Raw genomic sequence first — 22,215 nt, forward strand, 5'->3', positions numbered from 1 at the left:
CCAGCCCACTCTTTTTTTAAAAGTTAAAATGTAAAAGCACGTTTGAGAGACAAGTTAGACTGAAGTTGGTGGAGTACATTTTGTGCTCTCCTAGCTTCTGTGTCCTTTAAACTCCTGCCCTCAACCATCCTCTTAGCTTCCACCACCTCCATTCTCCTAGGATTCCCAGGTCCCCTTAGAACTCAGGGGCTGAGGTCTCACTTTCAAAGTGAAAAATTAACAACTTCAAAATTTTATTTATTCACATTGAGGTATCAAGAATCCTAAGTACACTGATAATACATTGTAGACATAAACCAGGTTGAATAATGCTTAACACAAGAAAATAAATACACTTAAGGTGGACTTTCTGGCATTAGTGACTAGCTGATGTTAAAAAGCTGAACTTACTCAGAACCCACAAAGATAATTCTGAGCAGTTTTTTGTGAAGTTGGGAATGCTTAGTTCTGTTGTTTCGCTTGGGTGTTTATTTCCCTGTACCTTTCTCAGTGATCACTATTTCCTTGAACAGGGTCCCGAAACACTCATATCTGGCATGTAACACATGAATATGTAAAGGTTTACCATATTTATTCTTGTCAAGTACCCTGATTTACCAATCTGCAAACTATCAGCCTGTAGTTTTCAGGCTGATAAATGTGCAACTGGATTCGGTTATTAAACTGGATCGACTAAGTTTCAATCCGAAACTTAAGAATTATATCCAGCAAGTGTCTGTTAAGTGGTCTTAATTAAAATGATAGTTGTTCAGAATGGCAAAGTGAATGATATGGGAACATCAAAGGACTGTTTTACATTCCCTAAAGGTTACTTTTAGCAGGATAATTCTATAAAATGTAATTTGTATAGAAAGGTTTTATTATGGGTTCTGTCTGTCACAAATAGCATCAAATCAGTCATCTCAGTTCTGGAATATGAGATTCACTAAGTTAAATTAATACTGTCATTCCAAAATAGAAATGCATATTTTTCAACCACTGAAATTGTATATAAACCACTGTTTTAATATTGTAAACCTAAATGTCCAACCATAACAACCAACTTACCTAATAATGAAAACTCCAGTAGCAGAACTATTAAGCAGACCTATATAACTTATGAAGACTATTTCACAGATCCAAATTACATATTCTCTATAACTATACGGTTAAAAAACCTACAAGAAAATATGCCCAAATACTACTGTTCATTGTGTTCAGATGATAGAATTATGGATTTTATCTGTAGATTTTTATTCTAGATTTTATAGTTAATATTCACAACCATGTGGCACTAGCCTAAAATAAACTTTTCAGAAGAAACTAAATTATCCTTTCTATTATTCTGAGAAAGGTTTAAGTGATACTGAAATCTTTATCAAAATTTCCACGCCAGAGTGAAGAAAGACAAATTAGATGTTGAATGAAAGTTGTTCGCACTGATAAGTGAGAAGTAAATGATAACACATGGACACATAAAGGGGAACAACACACACTGGGGCCTGTTGGAGGGTGGAGAGTAGAAGGAGGAAGAGGATCAGAAAATTACTAAGGGGTACTAAGCTTAATACCTGGGTGATGAAATCATCTGTACAACAAACCCCCATGACAAAAGTCCTATGAAACAAACCAGCACATGTACCCCTGAACTTAAAAGTTGTTAAAAAAAAAAAAAGTGACTGAGAATATCTGAAGAAGCTGTGCCACCAAATCTTTAAGAGCTATGTCACCAAATCAAAAAATAACAGAAATGAGACNCAAGAACAGAAAACCAAACACCACATGTTCTCACTCATAGGTGGGTGTTGAACAATGAGAACACATGGACACAGGGAGGGGAGCATCACACACTGTGGGCAGTTGCGGGGGCTAGGGGAGGGACAGTGTAGGGTGGGGAGGGTGGGGAGGGATAACATGGGGAGAAATGCCGGATATAGTATGCACCTAATCAATGACCCTGCATGGCCTGCACATGTACCCCAGAACCTAAAGTAAAATAAATAAATTAAAATATATATATATATATGTGTGTGTGTGTGTATATATATATATATATATATATACACTAAACCACACACACAAAAAAAATTTTAGTTCTCATGAAATCACAGTAAAATGCCTATAAGTAAAATTCATAGCAATTTTTCAGCAACTTCAAAAAAATGGCTAATTTAAGAGAAAAATCTTAGAACACATCCCATCACCCTTTTTGACATCGCCAGGGGCCAGGTAACACCCGGACACTACTTGTTTAGAAATATCAGCCCTTCTCACCCTCGGGAGTTCAGTGTCAGGCCAAGAAAGCCAAAGGGTGAAGTTCAGCCAGGGCCCTCGAGATCCTCCTGTTAACCTGGGAGAAAAAATCAAGAGCCTCCAGATCAGTGTCAGCTATGAGCCAAAAGGAAATGGTGTTTTCAGGAGCAATTAATTGTTGGTCTCAGAACAATTAGAAAATCTTTCCCTTCTATAATCCTTTCTTTCCATGACTCTGTAGCTTCTGAAAGGGTTTACTTTGCTCTCTGAGAGCAAGGTCTGTTTCAAGGCAAGTAAAAAGAAGGGTCTGCCTCCTTTTCCTCAGTGAGGAAAAGTTTGTATCTGAACAGCTAGATTTTGCTGACCTCGGTCACCCCCTCCACACTGGAGAGGATGCTGCCAAATGTTTCCCATCATCTGCGCTGTGTACTGATGTCATGTGCTAACTCCTCGCAGACTGACTCCTCTGTCGCTGCAGTGCTCCACGTCTGCAGCCTGCCCAGCTGTGTCTTCAGCCTCAGTAATGGTGATAGAAAGACGGTGGAGATGGGTGGTGGACCGTACATTGTACTCTGAAGCCAAATCAAAAGGCTGCACGGTTACCTGCATGTTTAGATGATCTGTGTGGCTTATCCCCTGCTCCATCAGGGATTACGCAGGGTGGTGAATGAGACTGGGAAACTTTTCCCTGCTTTTATTGTCCAAACCACCTACTGTCGGACTAACAGAAGCAAAAAAAATATTCCACCCAGCCAGATATTTCTTTAGATGTCAGATTTAAATAAAGGGAATACATATTACCAAATGCTTAAAATTTACATAACTGTCATCCTCTTTGGGACAGCACCTTCAGCCACTACAGAAAATTCACTAATCCCAGTGAAGAGAATCTCTAATCCATTCTATTTAGAAATATGCCTTTATTCAAACAAAACCCCTTAACATATACAGATGATCATGAATCTGGGTGTCCAGCCAAGTCAGCAAATTTCAGGCTTTCTTCATTCATAAAATTGCCCTTTATACATTTTAAGTTTACAGAAGTAATATAAGAATGAATTAGGGCATGCTGTAAAGTATTTCAATTTACTCTGATATATTTTCCCATATAGTTTCACACCTACACTTGGTGGGAGAGTATATCTCTAAACCCACATATCAAATCCCCTGGAAGACTTCTGCCTTGGGATATCACAGGTCATTGACAGAAGATAAAATGTTACATTAGATTTATGACATTTCATCACCATTCTGTGCATCTACTCCATTAGCATCTTAGTCCTTCCTGGGCCTTTAAAGCAAACAGACATGATTCTTGCTATTACTAAACTACAAAAACATCCCAGATTTTCTCTAAAAAACTATACCCCAATAATTTGCCCCAAAGCAAGTATGACTACCCAAACATCAGAGACTGATTCCAAAGTAAAGAATCCAACTATGGGAAAAGGAAAATAAAAGAAAAAAAAAATCTTAGCATTTAAGATTTAAGATATTTTAATACCAAATATCAAATTAAAAATATACCTTTGTGTTTGAAGAGTCAAGTCACACAAATACGTAAAAGCAAATCAATTGTTTCCAGCTGTAATCAGCGATAATAACCCAAGTACGTGACAGCATGAGAAAGATGATCAGTTTCCTTTTGAGATTACATGATAAGCAGCAACTAAGCAGCCTTTTTCTCTAAGAACTCGCCGTCTGACCTCGTGGCAGCAGGAGGCCGCCCCTCTCACTGGCGCCCTTTATAGCGTTTGCTTTCTGTTCACCCCTGAAGGGAGGACGGGGGCGGGGGAAGCTAAGAGCCTGTTTTCTAAAATAGAGAATACCGTCATGCTCTCTTTCGAACGGGCTTGCGTGGGCACTGAAGAGGGCCAGCGGAGGCAAGGAGGGGGCAGCGAGGACGAGGTTTGTGGATTTTTTTCTGCACACTGGAAATTCCCAGGCCAAAAGGTAGCGACCCGAGTCCCGGACATTCCCCTGGATGGCCGGCTCCAAGACCAGGACTGGAACCGAGGGGAGGAATCAGAGGCAACATCTACAAACAAAACTTTTTCCTTAAAGACGTCCTTTTAAAATGTCCTGGTGAATCTCCTGCTAGGCATTAGAGTTGCCTTCTCACTAGATTCACCTCATCTTATTTCGCCTTTTCTGTGTGGCCCCTAAATGTCGGGGTGCAGTGGGCGGGTGAAGTTACCTTTTACAATACAATCAAAAAGTAGTATAGCTATCATGTGCCTTCATTGACTCATTAACGAACAAGGCATCTGTGACATAAATAAAGCAATGTTCCTGTAACATGAAGATCACTTTATTTTCAAGGGGGAAGGGGAATGGGAATGGAGTGGATTTAACAGCAAATGAACCATTGCACAACACTGAAGGATTTCTGCTATGACTTTTAGTTTCACTTCTTTTCCATTCAGTACACTTGATGCTAATCTCGGTACTGCTTTTTTTTTTTTTAAGTTATATTCCCTAGGCAGCGTTAAATCCAGTTGAAATGGGGATTAGAGTTACATATCATTAGGCTCTTAAAACTCAAAGAGGCCTGGTGGCCTCTCATTTAACAAGAATATTAAAAAGGAAAATATATGTACACACATATAAATATATTTAAGTTCACCCTTTATGTTTGTTTATTTATTTATTTTTGAGACAGAGTTTCCCTCGTTTGCCCGGGCTGGAGTGCAATAGCGCAGTCTCGGCTCACTGCAAACTCCACCTCTCAGGTTCAAGCGATTCTCCTGCATCAGCCTCGTGAGTACCTGGGATTACAGGCATGGGCCACCACACCCAGCTAATTTTGTATTTTTAGTAGAGATGGGGTTTCACCATGTTGGCCAGGCTGGTCTTGAACTCCTGACCTCAAGTGATCCACCCGCCTCGGCCTCCCAAAGTGCTGGGATTACAGGCGTGAGCCACCACACCCAGCCCACTCTTTTTTTAAAAGTTAAAATGTAAAAGCACGTTTGAGAGACAAGTTAGACTGAAGTTGGTGGAGTACATTTTGTGCTCTCCTAGCTTCTGTGTCCTTTAAACTCCTGCCCTCAACCATCCTCTTAGCTTCCACCACCTCCATTCTCCTAGGATTCCCAGGTCCCCTTAGAACTCAGGGGCTGAGGTCTCACTTTCAAAGTGAAAAATTAACAACTTCAAAATTTTATTTATTCACATTGAGGTATCAAGAATCCTAAGTACACTGATAATACATTGTAGACATAAACCAGGTTGAATAATGCTTAACACAAGAAAATAAATACACTTAAGGTGGACTTTCTGGCATTAGTGACTAGCTGATGTTAAAAAGCTGAACTTACTCAGAACCCACAAAGATAATTCTGAGCAGTTTTTTGTGAAGTTGGGAATGCTTAGTTCTGTTGTTTCGCTTGGGTGTTTATTTCCCTGTACCTTTCTCAGTGATCACTATTTCCTTGAACAGGGTCCCGAAACACTCATATCTGGCATGTAACACATGAATATGTAAAGGTTTACCATATTTATTCTTGTCAAGTACCCTGATTTACCAATCTGCAAACTATCAGCCTGTAGTTTTCAGGCTGATAAATGTGCAACTGGATTCGGTTATTAAACTGGATCGACTAAGTTTCAATCCGAAACTTAAGAATTATATCCAGCAAGTGTCTGTTAAGTGGTCTTAATTAAAATGATAGTTGTTCAGAATGGCAAAGTGAATGATATGGGAACATCAAAGGACTGTTTTACATTCCCTAAAGGTTACTTTTAGCAGGATAATTCTATAAAATGTAATTTGTATAGAAAGGTTTTATTATGGGTTCTGTCTGTCACAAATAGCATCAAATCAGTCATCTCAGTTCTGGAATATGAGATTCACTAAGTTAAATTAATACTGTCATTCCAAAATAGAAATGCATATTTTTCAACCACTGAAATTGTATATAAACCACTGTTTTAATATTGTAAACCTAAATGTCCAACCATAACAACCAACTTACCTAATAATGAAAACTCCAGTAGCAGAACTATTAAGCAGACCTATATAACTTATGAAGACTATTTAACATAGAAAAATATTTGTGTAAAAAACACAGATCCAAATTACATATTCTCTATAACTATACGGTTAAAAAACCTACAAGAAAATATGCCCAAATACTACTGTTCATTGTGTTCAGATGATAGAATTATGGATTTTATCTGTAGATTTTTATTCTAGATTTTATAGTTAATATTCACAACCATGTGGCACTAGCCTAAAATAAACTTTTCAGAAGAAACTAAATTATCCTTTCTATTATTCTGAGAAAGGTTTAAGTGATACTGAAATCTTTATCAAAATTTCCACGCCAGAGTGAAGAAAGACAAATTAGATGTTGAATGAAAGTTGTTCGCACTGATAAGTGAGAAGTAAATGATAACACATGGACACATAAAGGGGAACAACACACACTGGGGCCTGTTGGAGGGTGGAGAGTAGAAGGAGGAAGAGGATCAGAAAATTACTAAGGGGTACTAAGCTTAATACCTGGGTGATGAAATCATCTGTACAACAAACCCCCATGACAAAAGTCCTATGAAACAAACCAGCACATGTACCCCTGAACTTAAAAGTTGTTAAGAGAGAAAAAAGTGACTGAGAATATCTGAAGAAGCTGTGCCACCAAATCTTTAAGAGCTATGTCACCAAATCAAAAAATAACAGAAATGAGACAAGATCATAAGAAATCATTTGCACGATCAAGTAGCATTATTCCAAACCACTGGAGAAGCAATGCCCTCTTTCTTTTTAAAATTCTTCTGGGAAAATTACTCCTCAGTCTCCTTTATAAATCCTTGAGGAAATGTCTGTAAGTTATTTCATGAAAAGAAATCCTGTCGGCTGGGCACAGTGGCTCATACCTGTAATCCCAGCACTTCGGGAAGTCAAGGTGAGTGAACTGCTTGAGCCCAGGGGTTTAAGACCAGCCTGGACAACATAGTCTCTATAAATAAAATACAAAACTTAGGTGGCCCTGGTGGTACACACCTGTAGTTCCAGCTAGTCAGGAGGCTAAGATGGAAGAATTGCTTGAACCCAGGAAGTCAAGGCTGCATTGAGCCATGATCATGCCACTGCACTCCAGCCTGGGCAAAAGAGCAAGAACCTGTTTCAAAAATAAATAAATAAATATCCTTCTTTACAAAAGTCTCACAAGTTTAGCTGAAAAGGGATATGGACCTTCACATACCTTATTTCAAATCCGAACTCAAGTTCCTCATGTATAATATGGAGTTAATATCACCTACACTACTGGATCATGAACAGAATTAAATTTGTTATTGGTGAAACCCCTGAAATAATAAACAAGCCATGTTTATTCCCTCATTCTGTCTTACCTCTTAAGTGTTTCTCTAAATGTGAAATACCATCATAATCACTGAGCGCTTGCCAAAAAGGTTGGTTCCATAAATCCCAGAGGCATCATGATCCTGCTTTTTTGTTTGTTTAGAGACAGGGTCTCGCCCTATTGCCCAGACTGGAGAACAGTTGAACAATCAAGGCTCACTACAGCCTCTGCAACCTTCTGCCTCCTGGGCTCACACAGTCCTCCCACCTCAGCCTCCTAAGTAGCTGGGACTACAGGTGGGTGCCACCACACCCAGCTAGTTTTTGTATTTTTTGTAGAGATGGGGTTTCACCATGTCACCTAGGCTGGTCTTGAACTTCCAGGCTCAAGCAATCAGCCCACCTTGGTCTCCTAAAGTGCTGTGATTACAGATGTGAGCCATCATGCCTGGCCTTAATACTTTTATTATTTAAGAAAATTTTTTAGAGACAAGGTCTTGTTCTGTTGCTCAGGTGGGAGTGTAGTGGCACAATCATAGCTCACTGCAGCCTCAAACTACTGGGCTCAATCAATCATCCTGCCTTAGCCTCCCTCGTTGCTGGGACTGGGCCCATGCCTGGCTAAATTATTATTTTTTGTGGAGACCAGGGCTTGCTATGTTACCCAGGTTGGTCTCAAACTCCCAGCCTCAAGCAATCCTCCTGCCTGGCCTCCCAAAGTGCTGGGATTACAGGCTTAAACTACCACACTCCAACATGACTCTTAATTCTGCATTTCTGTCAGATATTACAAGTGATCCTTAGGCAGCGTAAAGCTTAAGGACCATTAAAATTAAGCTATTTTAATATATTTTACTACCTCATCAGACTCAGAAACAATTAAAAATCTTCTATCCTCATAAAATACTTTAAAAACTTGAAGGTGTTCCTCAAGGATAGGAAAGTTAAGATCGGGGGCCCTCTGTTTTAATTAAAAACCCAAATTATTTGACCCATTCTTCTAAGGGTACATATTTTTCATACTTCAAGCATCCATTTTCCTCTCTAAAGCCTCCCTAGTTTCTTCCCATGTCCACTTAGGAGAGACTTAACTAAACTACAATCTATCACAGCTCAAAAAGAAAAAAGTACTTACTAAATGATCCCAAATTAACTAAACTCCTTTAAAATTAATAAGTCAAATAAAACTAATAATTCTCTTATTCTTAGATAGCCAGTAGGAATAGCAGTTTCTTCTAAGCATGAGAGAATGGGTGTACCTTATGCCCAAATCAAGAAATAATAACAACAACAAAAATCAAGAAATACCAAAATATCTTGTTAATTTCTAATTCGATTTTAACTTCTAATTTTGGTAAGTAGTTCAAAATAACAAGAAAAACACCTGAAATTGGCGGGAAAAACTTTCACATCTTTATAATACAATAGCATTCATTACATAAAAGTCAATTCTTAAAACCCTCAAATTTCAGAACATAAAAATAAATTTCTGTTTACAGATTTCCCCTTCCAGTTCCAAAAGTAGTCATTCTAGAGTAAGTATTCAACACATAAAATTTAGCTGGAGCAAATAAAGAACAATCACCAAATGCAAATATTAATTCCAAACAGATATTATATGTACTGCTTTCCTATTCCCTTTTACTTCTTTTCTAGATAAAAGCAGGAAATTGCAAACATTCTCACTATAAAATTCAAACCAAGCACATTGGCCTCATCAAGTAATTCAGAAAAGGCAGATCATCAAGAGAAACTCCTGAGACACAGCAGTCTTCAGTGCATTCACAAGAGCCTCTGACTATAAGCTTCCTCTGATTGACCCCCAGAAGACGGACTACTTGGGCTACTCATGCAGATGCACTCAATTCCCTTTACCAGATAAGCTACAAACACTCTACTACCATTGTCCCTTCCATCAGAATACGTTTCATCGTTGTTAGCAAAGTAATCACCCCTCCCAGAAGAAGCTAATTCAAATACACTCATTAGCATCTTTGGTTACAAGAGCAATACAGTGTATAGATGCTGTTAATAAGAGTTCTACCATGGCTAAGTCAAGATTGGATAAAATCCTTTAGGTAGATATAAATGTAACCTGCATTTTCTAAGCTCCTCATATAAAGTCCAGCTCTTTTTGAAATTTTATATTTATTAATGGCAGTCATCTCTCACTGGGGCCACTTTCCGTAGCTCAGGTCAATTGAGAAGGTCATTGAATATGATTCCTACAGTCCCTTCCAGGACAGGCTAGGTCTCAAAGGGGCACACAAAGGACAAGAACATGTCCAGCTGGTTCTTCACAATAACTTCATCAGGATGCAGCTTGTGTGGTAGATAATGAGCCAGGGTCATCTCCCAGGCATCCACAAGATATACTCCGACCCCTGAGAACATCCTCCGAAGAATGGTGTCCAGCTGAAAGTTGTACCAGTCGCTGTTGAAAAGGCTCACCTCAGGCCCCAGCTCTTGGGCATTGGCCGTCCGGATGACCACCACCGTCTTTGGGCTTCGATCGAGGAGCCGAACCACCGCTCGACGGATGTTCCTGAGCCGCCGGATATACACTTCCAAGGGGAAGGTGCTGAAGTGAGACCATACAGCTATGGCAACCACTGTGTTCTTCCCTCCCACAATGCCATTCAGCTCATTCGCCACATAACGGAGCTCACTGCTAAAGACGGTGGTGAAGCGGATGGGTGGACCATGGCAGCGGTATTTGAGCAGGATGTTGTGCTTCTGGTCCACTGCAAGGAAGGGGCCCACATTCTTGGGACTACCCAAGTTAAACTCCACTAAATCTGAAACAAGGAAAACTCAAGTTCATACAAACATTCACACCAAGCACATATATTTTGATTATACCTTATTAAGTGGCTTCAAATAATAAGCTTTTTTTTAAAGTACCATGAGAAGGTACAATATAAATGTAAAGGGAATACCTATTTCACTGTATTCTGCCCCCTTTCGTCTATCAATGGGCCTTTATTCTAACACATTATTTAAATTATTCCACAAACCTAATATTCATTATAAATAACACCATCAGTTATAGATTCTACACGTGTCTATGCCTAAAAAACAAAATAACCCCTTTTTCTCTAATTATTAGGCCAAGAAATGTTGCTATTTGTATTGATCATTGCAATTTTTTTATCTAAAGTTTTTTTTTAAACTATTATTTTAGGTTTGGGGGTGCATGTAAAGGTTCGTTACATAGGAAAAAACATGTCAAATATTATTTCATCACCCAGGTTTTCAGCCCAGTACCAAATAGTTATCTTTTCTGCTCCTCTCCTTCCTCCCACTCTCCCTCTTCAAGTAGACCCGTGTCTGTTGCTTCCTTCTGTGTGTTCGTAAGTTCTTATCATTTATCTCCCACTTATAAGTGAGAACATGTGGTGTTTTCTGTGTTAGTTTGCTAAGGATAATGGCCTCCAGCTCCATCCATGTTCCCACAAAAGACGCATGATCTCAGCAGGGCGGAGGGGGATCACCTGAGGTCAGGAGTTCGAGACCAGCCTAACCAACATGGAGAAACACCATCTCTACTAAAAATACAAAATTAGCTGGGCATGGTGGCACATGCCTGTAATCCCAGCTACTTGGGAGGCTGAGGCAGGAGAATTGCTTGGACCCAAGAGGCAGAGGTTTTGATGAGCTGAGATCATGCCATTGCACTCCAGCCTGGGCAATAAGAGCGAAACTGCGTCTCAAAAAAAAAAAAAAAGATATGGCCTTTTTATGGCTGCATAGTATTCCACAGTGTATATGTACCACATTTTCTTTATCCAATCTGTCACTGATGGACATTTAGGGTGATTCCATGTCTTTGCTATTGTGAACAATGCTGCAATGAACATTTGCTTGCATGTGTCTTTACGGCAGAATGACTTATATTTCTCTGGGTATATACCCCGTAATGGGATTGCTGGGTCGAATGGTAGTTCTGCTTTTAGCTCTTTGAGGAATCACCATACTGCCTTCCAAGAGGGTTGAACTAATTTATACTCCCACCAACAGTGTAAAAGTGTTCCCTTTGCTCTGCAACCTTGCCAGCATCTGTTATTTTTTGGCTTTTTAGTAGTAGCCATTCTGACAGGTGTGAGAACCACAATTTCACTGTGGTTTTGATTTGCATTTCTCTAATGATCAGTGATACTGAGCTTTTTCTTCATTATGTTTGTTGACTGTATGTACGTCGTCTTCTGAGAAGTGTCTGTTTATAATCATTTAATTTATAAAAATCAACTTGGCGTTTACATTTTATTCTCCTACAGATAAATATTATTTCTTTCAAGACAGGGGCTTTAACTTCTGTTTTATGAGCACATGTTAGTAACCTGATACTTCTTTTGGGAAATTCTGTCATTTGTAATAACATAAATGAAATTAGAGGACATTATGCTAAGTGAAATAAGCCAGATGCAGATGTCTGTTATGTGGAACCTCATGCAATATTTGTCTTATACTGACTTATATGTGGAACTTTAAAAAGTTGAAGTAGAGAGTAGAATAGTGGTTCCCAGGAGTTTGGTGCAATGGGGAGATGTTAATCAAAGTCTCAGAAGGAAAATGTTTTAGAGATCCATTGTACAACCTGGTAACCGTAGTAAATAATAATGTACTGTATATTTCAAAGTTTCTAAAAGAGGAGATTTTAAATGTTCTCACTACAAAAATTTAATTATGTGAGGTGATGGATATGTTAATTTACTTGATATAATAATTCTACAATTTACATATATATCAAAATATCACACTGTACCCCATAAATATACCTAACTGTTGATTAAAACTGAAATGTTTTTAAAATAACATTAAAGCACCGGGCGCGGTGGCTCAAGCCTGTAATCCCAGCACTTTGGGAGGCCGAGGCGGGTAGATCACGAGGTCAAGAGATCGAGACCATCCTGGTCAGCACGGTGAAACCCCGTCTCTACTAAAAATACAAAAAATTAGCTGGGCATGGTGGCGCGTGCCTGTAATCCCAGCTACTCAGGAGGCTGAGGCAGGAGAATTGCCTGAACCCAGGAGGCGGAGGTTGCGGTGAGCAGAGATCGCGCCATTGCACTCCAGCCTGGGTAATAAGAGCGAAACTCCGTCCCAAAAAAAATAAAAAATAAAAAATAAATAAAATAAAATAAAATAAAATAACATTAAAGCAAGTTCAAATGTAATTCTGAAAAATGAAAACAAACACCTCTTTCTGCAATAGGCAAAAGAAAGAGGCAACCCTGTTTCTTTTGACTTTCAATTTTACCCTATAGATGAACAATCATGTCAACGTCCTACAGAAAAACTTCCATCTCTATCATGAGAATGATGTAGATAGCATCACAAGTTAGAATTCCCTTTTCTAAATTGTATTTCAAGGTCTAGTTGCCTGGAGACATTCTGAAGATCCCAGGAATCAGTGGGACTCACTGCTATTCCTAAAAGCAACTCTGTATAATTCATCACTTAGTATGTGCCCTGTGAGGAAAGAAGATTTGTCACAAATCCCTTAATATTCCCTTAAGTGTCTTAAGTAAATGCTGACAATCCAATTCAACTGATATTTCCTAAGCACCTACTTACTGCCCACTACTATATGTGCTACAAGCCAGCAATGCTCACATGGATAAGCTACAGTCCTTGCCCTCAGGGAGTTCACAGTCAATTTTGAAGAAGTAACATCAGAATATAATTGTTCTACAGGCTGGGCATGGTGGCTCATATCTGTAATCCCAGTATTCTGGGAGGCTGAGGCAGGCAGATCACTTGAGGTCAGGAGTTTGAGACCAGCCGGGCCAACATGGTGAAACCCAGTATCTAATAAAAATACAAAAGTTAACCAGGCATGGTGGCGGGCGCCTGTAATCTCAGCTACTTGGAGGGCTGAGCCAGGAGAATCATGTGAACCTGGAAAGGAGAGGTTTTAGTGAGTCAGGATCACACCACTGCACTCCAGCCTGAGCGAAAGAGCTAGACTTCATCTCAAAAACAAACAAAAAGAATACAATTGTCATATATTCTTCTTAAGGGTTAAAGTGGGTTTCACTTTTTTCTCCTGGCAGTTCCAGGCTTCTCTTCTAGATTTTCCTACCTAATAACTATTTAGCATCTAGCTCCATTTAAACTGAATAGAAAGCTCAAGCTACCACTTTCTTTTGATTAAGATCAAGCACTGACACAAGTCTTTATTTTTAGCAGGTGAAGATATGTCGGTAAAGGATATGGTAGGAAGTATGCAAAATAGTCAGTGTGATCCTTGCTATCAAAGGCAACAACAGCTACATCATTAGAACTTAAGAAGCAGCAACTGCATATGCCTAGGAAGGCCCTCACTGGTCAGCGTCACATCAAACCTCGCCTAGCATCATGCCATACAAAGCATTTCCCTTCTCCTAATGTATAACTTAACACTTTACCAAATAAAGTTTAGTTATATCTGTTTCAATTTAAAAGACAAGCAAAACAAAGTGGAATTGACTTTACACTTTTGGGGACAATACGTACTTCTCCTTTCCTTCTAAAAATTAAATTTAAAACTAAGTTGAAGCCAGGTGTGAGCCACCAGCACTTTGGGAGGTTAAGGCAGGCGAACTGCTTGAGCATGAGAACTTGAGACTAGCCTGAGCAACACAGCAAGACTTCATTTCTACAAAAAAATTAGCCGGGTAAAGTGGCTCATGCCTATGGTCCCAAATGCTTGAGAGGCTGAAGTGGGAGGATCGTTTGAGCCCAGGAGGTTGAGGCTGCAGTGAGCCATGAGTACACCTTCGCATTCCAGCCTGGGAGACAGAGTGAAACCTCGTCTCGATCAATCAATAAAACTAAGTTGACCTAATAAATAAAAGAGCTGATTAAAGGAATCACAAACAACTCACAACAAACCATCAGGCTTTACTTTATTAAAAGCCTTGTCCACACATAGCCATTAAAAACAGTTCCCATGAAACTACTTATCAGCTCTCTAAATTGTAGGCAGGGTCTTTATTTCTACTCCTCCAAGATCCCGCCTTCTTACCTCATCCACACCCCTTTCAGAAGGAAGAATGCCCTTGTGAAGAAGGAACGGGTCTCCAGCCATTGGGGTTTTGTTCTGAGTCTGGAGAACAGCCCCAGAGCCAAACTGAGAAATCAAGAAGCTAAGAATGCTGGAACTTACCCAGACTCCCTCAGGGGGAGTCAACTCCACCTCAGAGGCACACCAATGGTAGACCCAATGGATAACACAGGGATGGCTTTGCTGCAAGAATGCATTAAAATGGACAGCAATAGGTCTGGCTGCTTCCTTCTACATAAAGCTACTATAAGCTTAAAGTTGGATGAGACAGAAGTAGGGGGAGAAACAACTAGAAATGTCCACCTCCATTTCACAACACAGAATATTAGAAGTGAAGGACAGCTGTGAAGTGACATGGTCCAGCTATCTCATCTCACACATGGAGAAATGAAGCCCTGAGAAGTAAATGACTTGTCCAAAGTCATACAGCTCATCAGTGGCATAAACCTCAATGAGAACTCAGTGCTTCCATGAGTACAACACAACACAGCTATTGATCAGAAAATGTCGCACATCTCTTCCGGATTTGGGTACCTCTTTAGTCCTTCAGAGAAATACATGTTTCTTCACCTGATAACCTTTCTTCAGGCACCTGAGTGAGTCTGCTTATTTCAAAGCTAATGTGGAAAAGAGTTATGAAACAAAAAGCAAAGTACCAACCTGGAACAAACGTAGTAAGGTATTCAAACCATTGCCTGATTGTTGAGTCACCAAATAAATGCACCACTTTTCTTTGTAAGCACTCTGTAATGTTGTCAGGGTCATTAAACTGACGCATCTTAAACTTTCTGGGCCTCCACTGGTCTTTATAATAATACCCAGAGGGAAAAGTTCCTGAGCTTTGAGATAGTTCTAGATTATTAGTCTCTGAAAAAAAAAAAGAAAAAAAAATATTTAATATTATCCTCCAACAACAGATGAAAGATGTCCCAAGAAACAATTATGCCCATGTATTTTTGTTAGCCTGCTGGCATGTGGGAAACATTTCCTGCTGTCAGATCTCAAATCCCAGACTTTTCTCCTGATTAAAAAAAGGTTTTCTGCAGCCATAAAAAAAGAATGAGTTCATGTCCTTTGCAGAGACATGGATGAAGCTGGAATCCATCATTTTCCGCAAACTAACACAGGAACAGAAAACCAAACACCACATGTTCTCACTCATAAGTGAGAATTGAACAATGAGACACACAGACACAGAGAGGGGAACATCACACACTGGGGCTGTCAGGGGGTTGGGGACAAGGGGAGGGAGAGCATTAGGACAAGTACCTAATGCAGGCAGGGCTTAAAACCTAGATAATGGGTTGATAGGTGCAGCAAACCTATCAGCCATGACACATGTATACCTATATAACAAACCTGCACACTCTGCACATATATCCTAGAACGTAAAGTAAAAAAATTTTTTTAAGTTTTCTTTTGTACAAAATGGACAAATATGAAATAGGCATGAGGATACTGGTGGACAGAAAGGCAAAGGGGGACTTTCAGCATTCCCTCTGACTACATTTTTTTTTTTTAATGGACTCACTCTTTTTGCCCAAGCTGGAGTGCAGTGGAGCAATCTCAGCTCACTGCAACCTCCACCTTCTGGGTTCAAGCAGTTCTCCTGCCTCAGCCTCCCGAGTAGCTGGGATTACACGCACACACTACCATGCCTGGCTAATTTTTGCATTTTTTTGCAGAAACAGGGTTTCACCATGTTGGCCAGGCTGGTCTCAAACTCCTGATCTCAAGCGATCTGCCCGCCTCGGCCTCCCAGAGTGCCGGGATTACAGGCATGTGCCACCGTGTCCGTCCTGATTATGTATGTTTTTATCAAAGCCAAATATAAAGGAAGATAAAAGCCAAGGAAATGTGTGGACATAAGCATTTATCCAGCATTATCCCACAATAGAACAGTTTCTCACCCACACACCTATGAGGCAAGTAACAACTTAGACTGATATTTTACACATACAGAGTAGTATTATTTCACTGTTTTCAGCCCATTAAGAGCAAAGTTAGAATCCATGAATCCTACCTTCAAATTTTAATTTCAATTCCAAAAAAAAGCTACTTAATATAGAGAACAAACTAATGGCATACAATCTAAAGGATTATTCTCCATAATACCAAAGGTTCAGAAAGCCTTTATACATAATGAACAATATTAAAAATACATCACCAATGTGTACTCCTGGCTGTAACCTAGCTACACATGATAGCACAAGCAAAAGCACACCGTTCAGAGGGAGAGTCAACATCCTTCTGCCCTAACACCTCCTGCAGAAAATGCCACTGTGGAAACAACACATATTACGTGCTTCAAAATAGATTGTGATGGCTAATAGTTCTTGCAAGTTTACTCTGCATCAGAAACTATCCTGAGCAAACATATTATCTCATAGGCTCACAGTAACTCTTTAAAGTAGGTCCCATTACTATCCCTGCCGTTTTTTGTTATTTGAAGATAATGTCTCTATATCTCTAAAACTTCTTGGCTTCTCTTTAAAGCCCATGGTTTGCATTTTCTTCCAAAGGCTGTCATCCATGTAATCCGTTAGCCATGAGGGCTATCTGGGCCAAAAATGCAACAAAATGAGAGAGAAAAAGGCAGAGAGATAAATTTTCCTAAATCATCCAGAAAGAGCTGGATGAAAAGGACACAGAATAAGCAACTTGACCAAGGTCCCCAAGCTGAGCTCATAAGGAGCAAAGCCAGGACCTGGCCCAGGCAGGGGAGCCCCCCATGATCTTAACCACTGAGCTAGAGCACATCTCAAAACAAGACATTTACAGATGTCAGCCATTTCTTTTTTTTTTTTCTTCATGGTAAACATTTATTCATTTCAAACATACAATCTTCAAGAAACCACCAGTTTATATCATTTTCTTACACAACCTCAGTCATAATCCAGTCATTCTATAGTCACCTATAAAGACACAATTTGGAATTTAAATGCTTACATAACTCAGAAATTTAAATTTGAGTGAGTCCCCTATTTGTGACTATTTTTAGCTTTATTTGACTCGACACTATCTGTGTTACTCAAAATTATTTTGGTTTTTCTCCCTCCAATGATGATGCTCTATTTGACAGCAAATGCATATGTAATCTTTTTTCTTAGGCATCTGCTAATTCTTTGCAGGTTCAGAGCCCAAGTAGAAAAGGAAACTGAATGCTGATTTTAAAAGCTTTTATGGTAAATGTGATTATCAAAGAAAAATTGGGAGGTAGGGTAAGTATTTCCTTGGCTTGTTCAAAAACAATTTCTAAACATATTATCAGGTGTAGCTTTACCATTTTACTGCACCTTCTGCAAAGCTCCCTCATTATATCAGTGCATCAAGGCTGCACAGCTAGAGAGCTCCAGACACGACACCAAGGGCCCACAGAAAACATTTACTAGAACAAGAATTAAAAGTAATTTTGACGTTACAATTTTTTACCACTGTTAATTCGGTAGACTCGGCTATTCTGTGTCAAATATGTGTTATAAAGAAAAGTATATGGCACACAGGAAACAATTACCATTTCCATTCAAATGTTAATTATATTTACTACCAGAGTTAAGTCATGCAATGCAAATCAATTACTAAATCTGACGTTAATTCTTTAAACATGCCACATGCTACATGAGAAAAATTTTTTTAATTTTTAAAATGAAATGCACGTACCTACACTGCCCCCTTAAGGTCAGCTGGGACAAAAATATTTTCTGACAATTTATATTTAAGAAGTTTGTGGCTGTTTAAACAGTGTTTCTTGTAACTCAGAATGCATTTCATGTAAGATAACTGAGATATAAAAGTCTCCTAAATAGATTATATAACCCCCAATGTACTATTCACATAGAATAAAAATAAAACAAAAAAATAAAAATGAGTTATTACCCAACTTTATGGTTATCTTGAATATTGCTGGTAAAGGAAAAAGTTTAAACAGGGGTGGTTGTAAAAGTAGATAGGAAGATCTGTGTAAAACGAGAAGGGACATTTTTTGTTATTTGAAGATAATGTCTCTATATCTCTAAAACTTCTTGGCTTCTCTTTAAAGCCCATGGTTTGCATTTTCTTCCAAAGGCTGTCATCCATGTAATCCGTTAGCCATAATGAGGGCTATCTGGGCCAAAAATGCAACAAAATGAGAGAGAAAAAGGCAGAGAGATAAATTTTCCTAAATCATCCAGAAAGAGCTGGATGAAAAGGACACAGAATGAATTAAGGCAGGGCGGCGGGCGGTGGGCACCAGGTGAGCATGTGTAGCAAACCTGTCCCTTAATTTTATGGTACGGAAATGTCTGCAGAATTAAGAATAGTAAAAGGCAGGACAAAGGGAGTACACAGTTTATAAGGCAAAGAAAAGACAGGAGAAATGGGATCAACCAACTCCTTGCACCAGAGACTGCCATGAGCATAGGAAGCTTGGGATAAGGTCAATAGGGGGAGAGAGCCCTCGACAGGGTGAGGAATGGAGGCAGTGTGTCCTGAGCTGGTTAGGAACACTCTGTCAAGCACTGGGAATATGAGAAGGACCCAGCTACACAGTAATTGTAATGGCTAAAGTTTGAGTTTACTCCTTGAATTCCCCCTATGAAACCTTGGAAATTTATTTTTCTTTCCTATATATTTTAGGGCTCACCTCATTTGTTTACTGTCTCTCCTCACTGTGTTTTATTGTCTGATGCCTAGTTTCTGGCAAACCATTGTTTTATGTATTTTGGCTTTTTTTTTCCTTGAGTTGTTTCATGTGGGAGGCTAAATCGCATTACTGTTTCTCTATCTTGGCTGAAAGTGGAAGTTTGAGGGACTTGAATTTGAGGAGAAAGAGGATATAGAGAAGCTGAAGAGGAGGAGAGGATGAGATCTACAGCACAGATGGAGCATATAACCTTCTATAGGACAAGGAACATGAGTATATTGTGAGTATTCTTGTTATTTTATTAAGTATATAGGAGGAGCCGTGTTCCTTCCTCTGACCTAAAAGGGAAAGAATGCTGTTATGATGGTTGGCAATGCAGATACATTTGCTGCCAGGGAATAGGACATTCGGGGATTTTCTGGCTGTAAAGGAGATGGAAAGTAGAAGGAGGGTGGAGCCCAGGAGGTTTGTGTACAGGGGTTTGAAATAATGGTTTTCTAGTTGGAGTTTGAAATAATGGATTTCTAGATGGAGTAGGATGGCAGAGAGACAATAAGTTTCAAGACCTTAAGTGTGCATGGCACTCACCTGCATGGGTTTTGTGAGTGTGTATGCTCATTTTCTCATATTCAACAGACTAGATACTATAATAGAGAAAAAAAGATAGTTGTGTAGGTCTTGGGTACAGGAGGGGGAAGGTAAAGGGAGAGACAGACTTGAGCGGGTAGGCTACAGTCCTGTAACAGCAATGTTATGACAGTCAGGAAGGAATGTTAGAAAATTCCCCTTTTGTTCTACTTTAGTTCTTGGAAACTTCTGTACTTAATGCTAGTTAAAAGCTCTAATGATCTGAACAAACCAACTCTTCTCTACTGAATGGAGAAGGGAGTTATCAATATTGGATAAACAGTTCTGATACTGTTGCTGGCAGAATTCAGTTACTTGTGGTTGTAAGACTGAGTTTCCCATTTCCTTGTTGGTTATCAGCCAGGAGATGCCCTCTACCTCCTGGAAGTTGCCTATATTCCTAGCCCGGTTGCCCCCTTCATCTTTAAAATCAGCAATGAAGAATCTCTCTCACCTGGAATCCTTCTTACACTTTGAATCTCTTTCTTCAGGAAGAGCATGGCCCTGTTAAGGGCTTATCTGATATAAGGTCAGGTCTACCTAGGATAATATCAGTCTCTTAAAGTCAACTTTGAAATATAACATAATCAAATCACAGGAATGATATACCATCATATTTATATGTCCCTCCCATACTTACGGGGCAGGAGATTACGTACGAGCACAGATCACTGTTAGTCATCTTAGTATTCATCCTACCGTAGCTACAAAGATACACACAAATATAAAACTTCGTTGTTCTTATCTATACCGTTGCTATTAGATCGAGTCTTATCCCAAACTCTCAGTAAGTTCCCCCAAAAAATATAAGCTCAAGTTGTTGATGAGGTTAGAATCTGTCAGGGTCCCTGAGCCACTTAGCTGTGATAATCTGCGGACCACATTACAGGTACTAATGAAAATTCCACAGTAATTCTAGCAACGGGAAAACGTGACATAAACCAGACGCTTGCCCTTAATAAGGTAGTCAACTCGAGTTAAAAACTGTTTTTCCTTGCTTTTGCCTGGAATTATGTCCACAAGTAGCAGTAGCATTGGCAATCTCAAGCAATCTAAATATGAATCTTAACCATAATTTTACCTTGTAAGAATATTAGCTAACACATATACAATTTCATATCAGCTAATACATAAATACAATTTCATAGGGAAAAAGCTTCAAAATATAGGATTCGTAAGTGAAAAAGTAGAAATACTATAAACCCCTTCTAATGCTGAGCCAAAGAAAACACAAGACAAGCCTCCAGTATCTTGTGGAGCCAGAAAGTAAGGAAGTGCTGAAAACAAACAAACAGATGACAGCACACAGGATGACAAAGAGGCCAGACTGAAAGTGTTCCCAACTGCCAAAACGGGAATGATGTGAGAAAAAGAAAAGAATGATTGAATTGGATTATAACCCAAAGAATGAAATAATCATGAGTCTACACTGATATAAATACTTAAAGTGAAGAAGGGACAACTCTTCTTTGCAGAAGAATTCCAACTAATAAATGTTGAAAGAATGAGAGACATAAAAAGTCACCATTAGAATGCCTCAGAAATCACTGCTACAGGCAAGATCTGATGAACCTTGATGAATGCTAAAATTGGTTGGTGAAAGGTTTTTGTTTGTTTTGGTTGCTTTTTTTTTTTTTTTTTTTTTGCAGTAATTGGTAACAAGTTTGGTGAAAGTTTAAGCAGAAACAGAATGCTTGCCTAGAATGAAGCTGAAAAGGAAAGAAAAATATGAGCCCTTGATTTAGGGTCTTTGAGTGCCCCCTGCTGGTCACTAGCATGAAATTCAATGAAGCTGTGCCAAGCTGGGTTCCCTCTATATTCCATAAAGCAATTGCCCTTCTCTTTTCTTTCTAATTATACACCTGTCGCAAGATGGTTTTCCTATTCAAAACCAGGATTATCTGCCCCTACTAATTCAAAATTACTTTTTTCCTCTAAAAATATATCAAAAAGTTCAGTAATTACCAAATCTATCTTCCCTCTAAACAGAAGAGTAAATCATAAGCCCATGGCCACTTCCTGGCTGATCCTCAAGACTTGTCAGGTACAGGCAAACTTTCCAAAGTTCCTCCCACTAACCATCCCTGGTTCACCTAGGGCATCACAATAAGGGCAAGCCAGTCGAGTCTGTGAGAAAGGACGGACGGATCCAGCAGTGGGAGACAGGGCCTCCTGAGGATGTCAGACACGGAGAGTGTTTAGAGCAGACACCATGTCTACCGACACCTTGACCTCAGGGTTGAGGCCCAAACAGATAAAAGATAAATATTTCCACTATTGATGCCTCGCATATATGTCCTCTAAAATTAGTAATTCATTTGGTTCAAGTAAATCAGATACGGCTCTTCTTTAGGAAAAGACTGGGAATTCTTGTGG

General features: G+C 39.3%; 1 protein-coding gene and 1 long non-coding RNA gene across 4 annotated transcripts in view; both read right to left on the bottom strand.

The window, feature by feature from the left end:
- Nucleotides 1-224: 224 nt before the first annotated feature.
- LOC119467713 lies at nucleotides 225-6,738 on the bottom strand. The gene is made up of 2 exons (XR_005196307.1): nucleotides 6,250-6,738; nucleotides 225-1,087 (listed from the first exon to the last, which is right to left on the bottom strand). It is a non-coding gene; the product is annotated as an uncharacterized LOC119467713 (long non-coding RNA).
- Nucleotides 6,739-8,930: 2,192 nt separating this feature from the next.
- Nucleotides 8,931-22,215, bottom strand: part of NXPE3 (neurexophilin and PC-esterase domain family member 3) — a 41,419-nt gene continuing 28,134 nt past the window's right edge. For all 3 annotated transcript variants that reach the window (XM_017504327.2, XM_017504326.2, XM_017504328.2), the window contains exons 7-8: nucleotides 15,249-15,455; nucleotides 8,931-10,338 (exon numbers count right to left, since the gene is read on the bottom strand). In XM_017504327.2, coding sequence (XP_017359816.1) covers nucleotides 9,788-10,338; nucleotides 15,249-15,455 — 758 coding nt within the window. In that variant the 3' untranslated portion in view covers nucleotides 8,931-9,787. The remainder of the gene's footprint in view (nucleotides 10,339-15,248; nucleotides 15,456-22,215) is intronic.

Source organism: Cebus imitator, unplaced genomic scaffold (assembly GCF_001604975.1).
Source record: "Cebus imitator isolate Cc_AM_T3 unplaced genomic scaffold, Cebus_imitator-1.0 Scaffold321, whole genome shotgun sequence".
NCBI lineage: Eukaryota > Metazoa > Chordata > Mammalia > Primates > Cebidae > Cebus > Cebus imitator.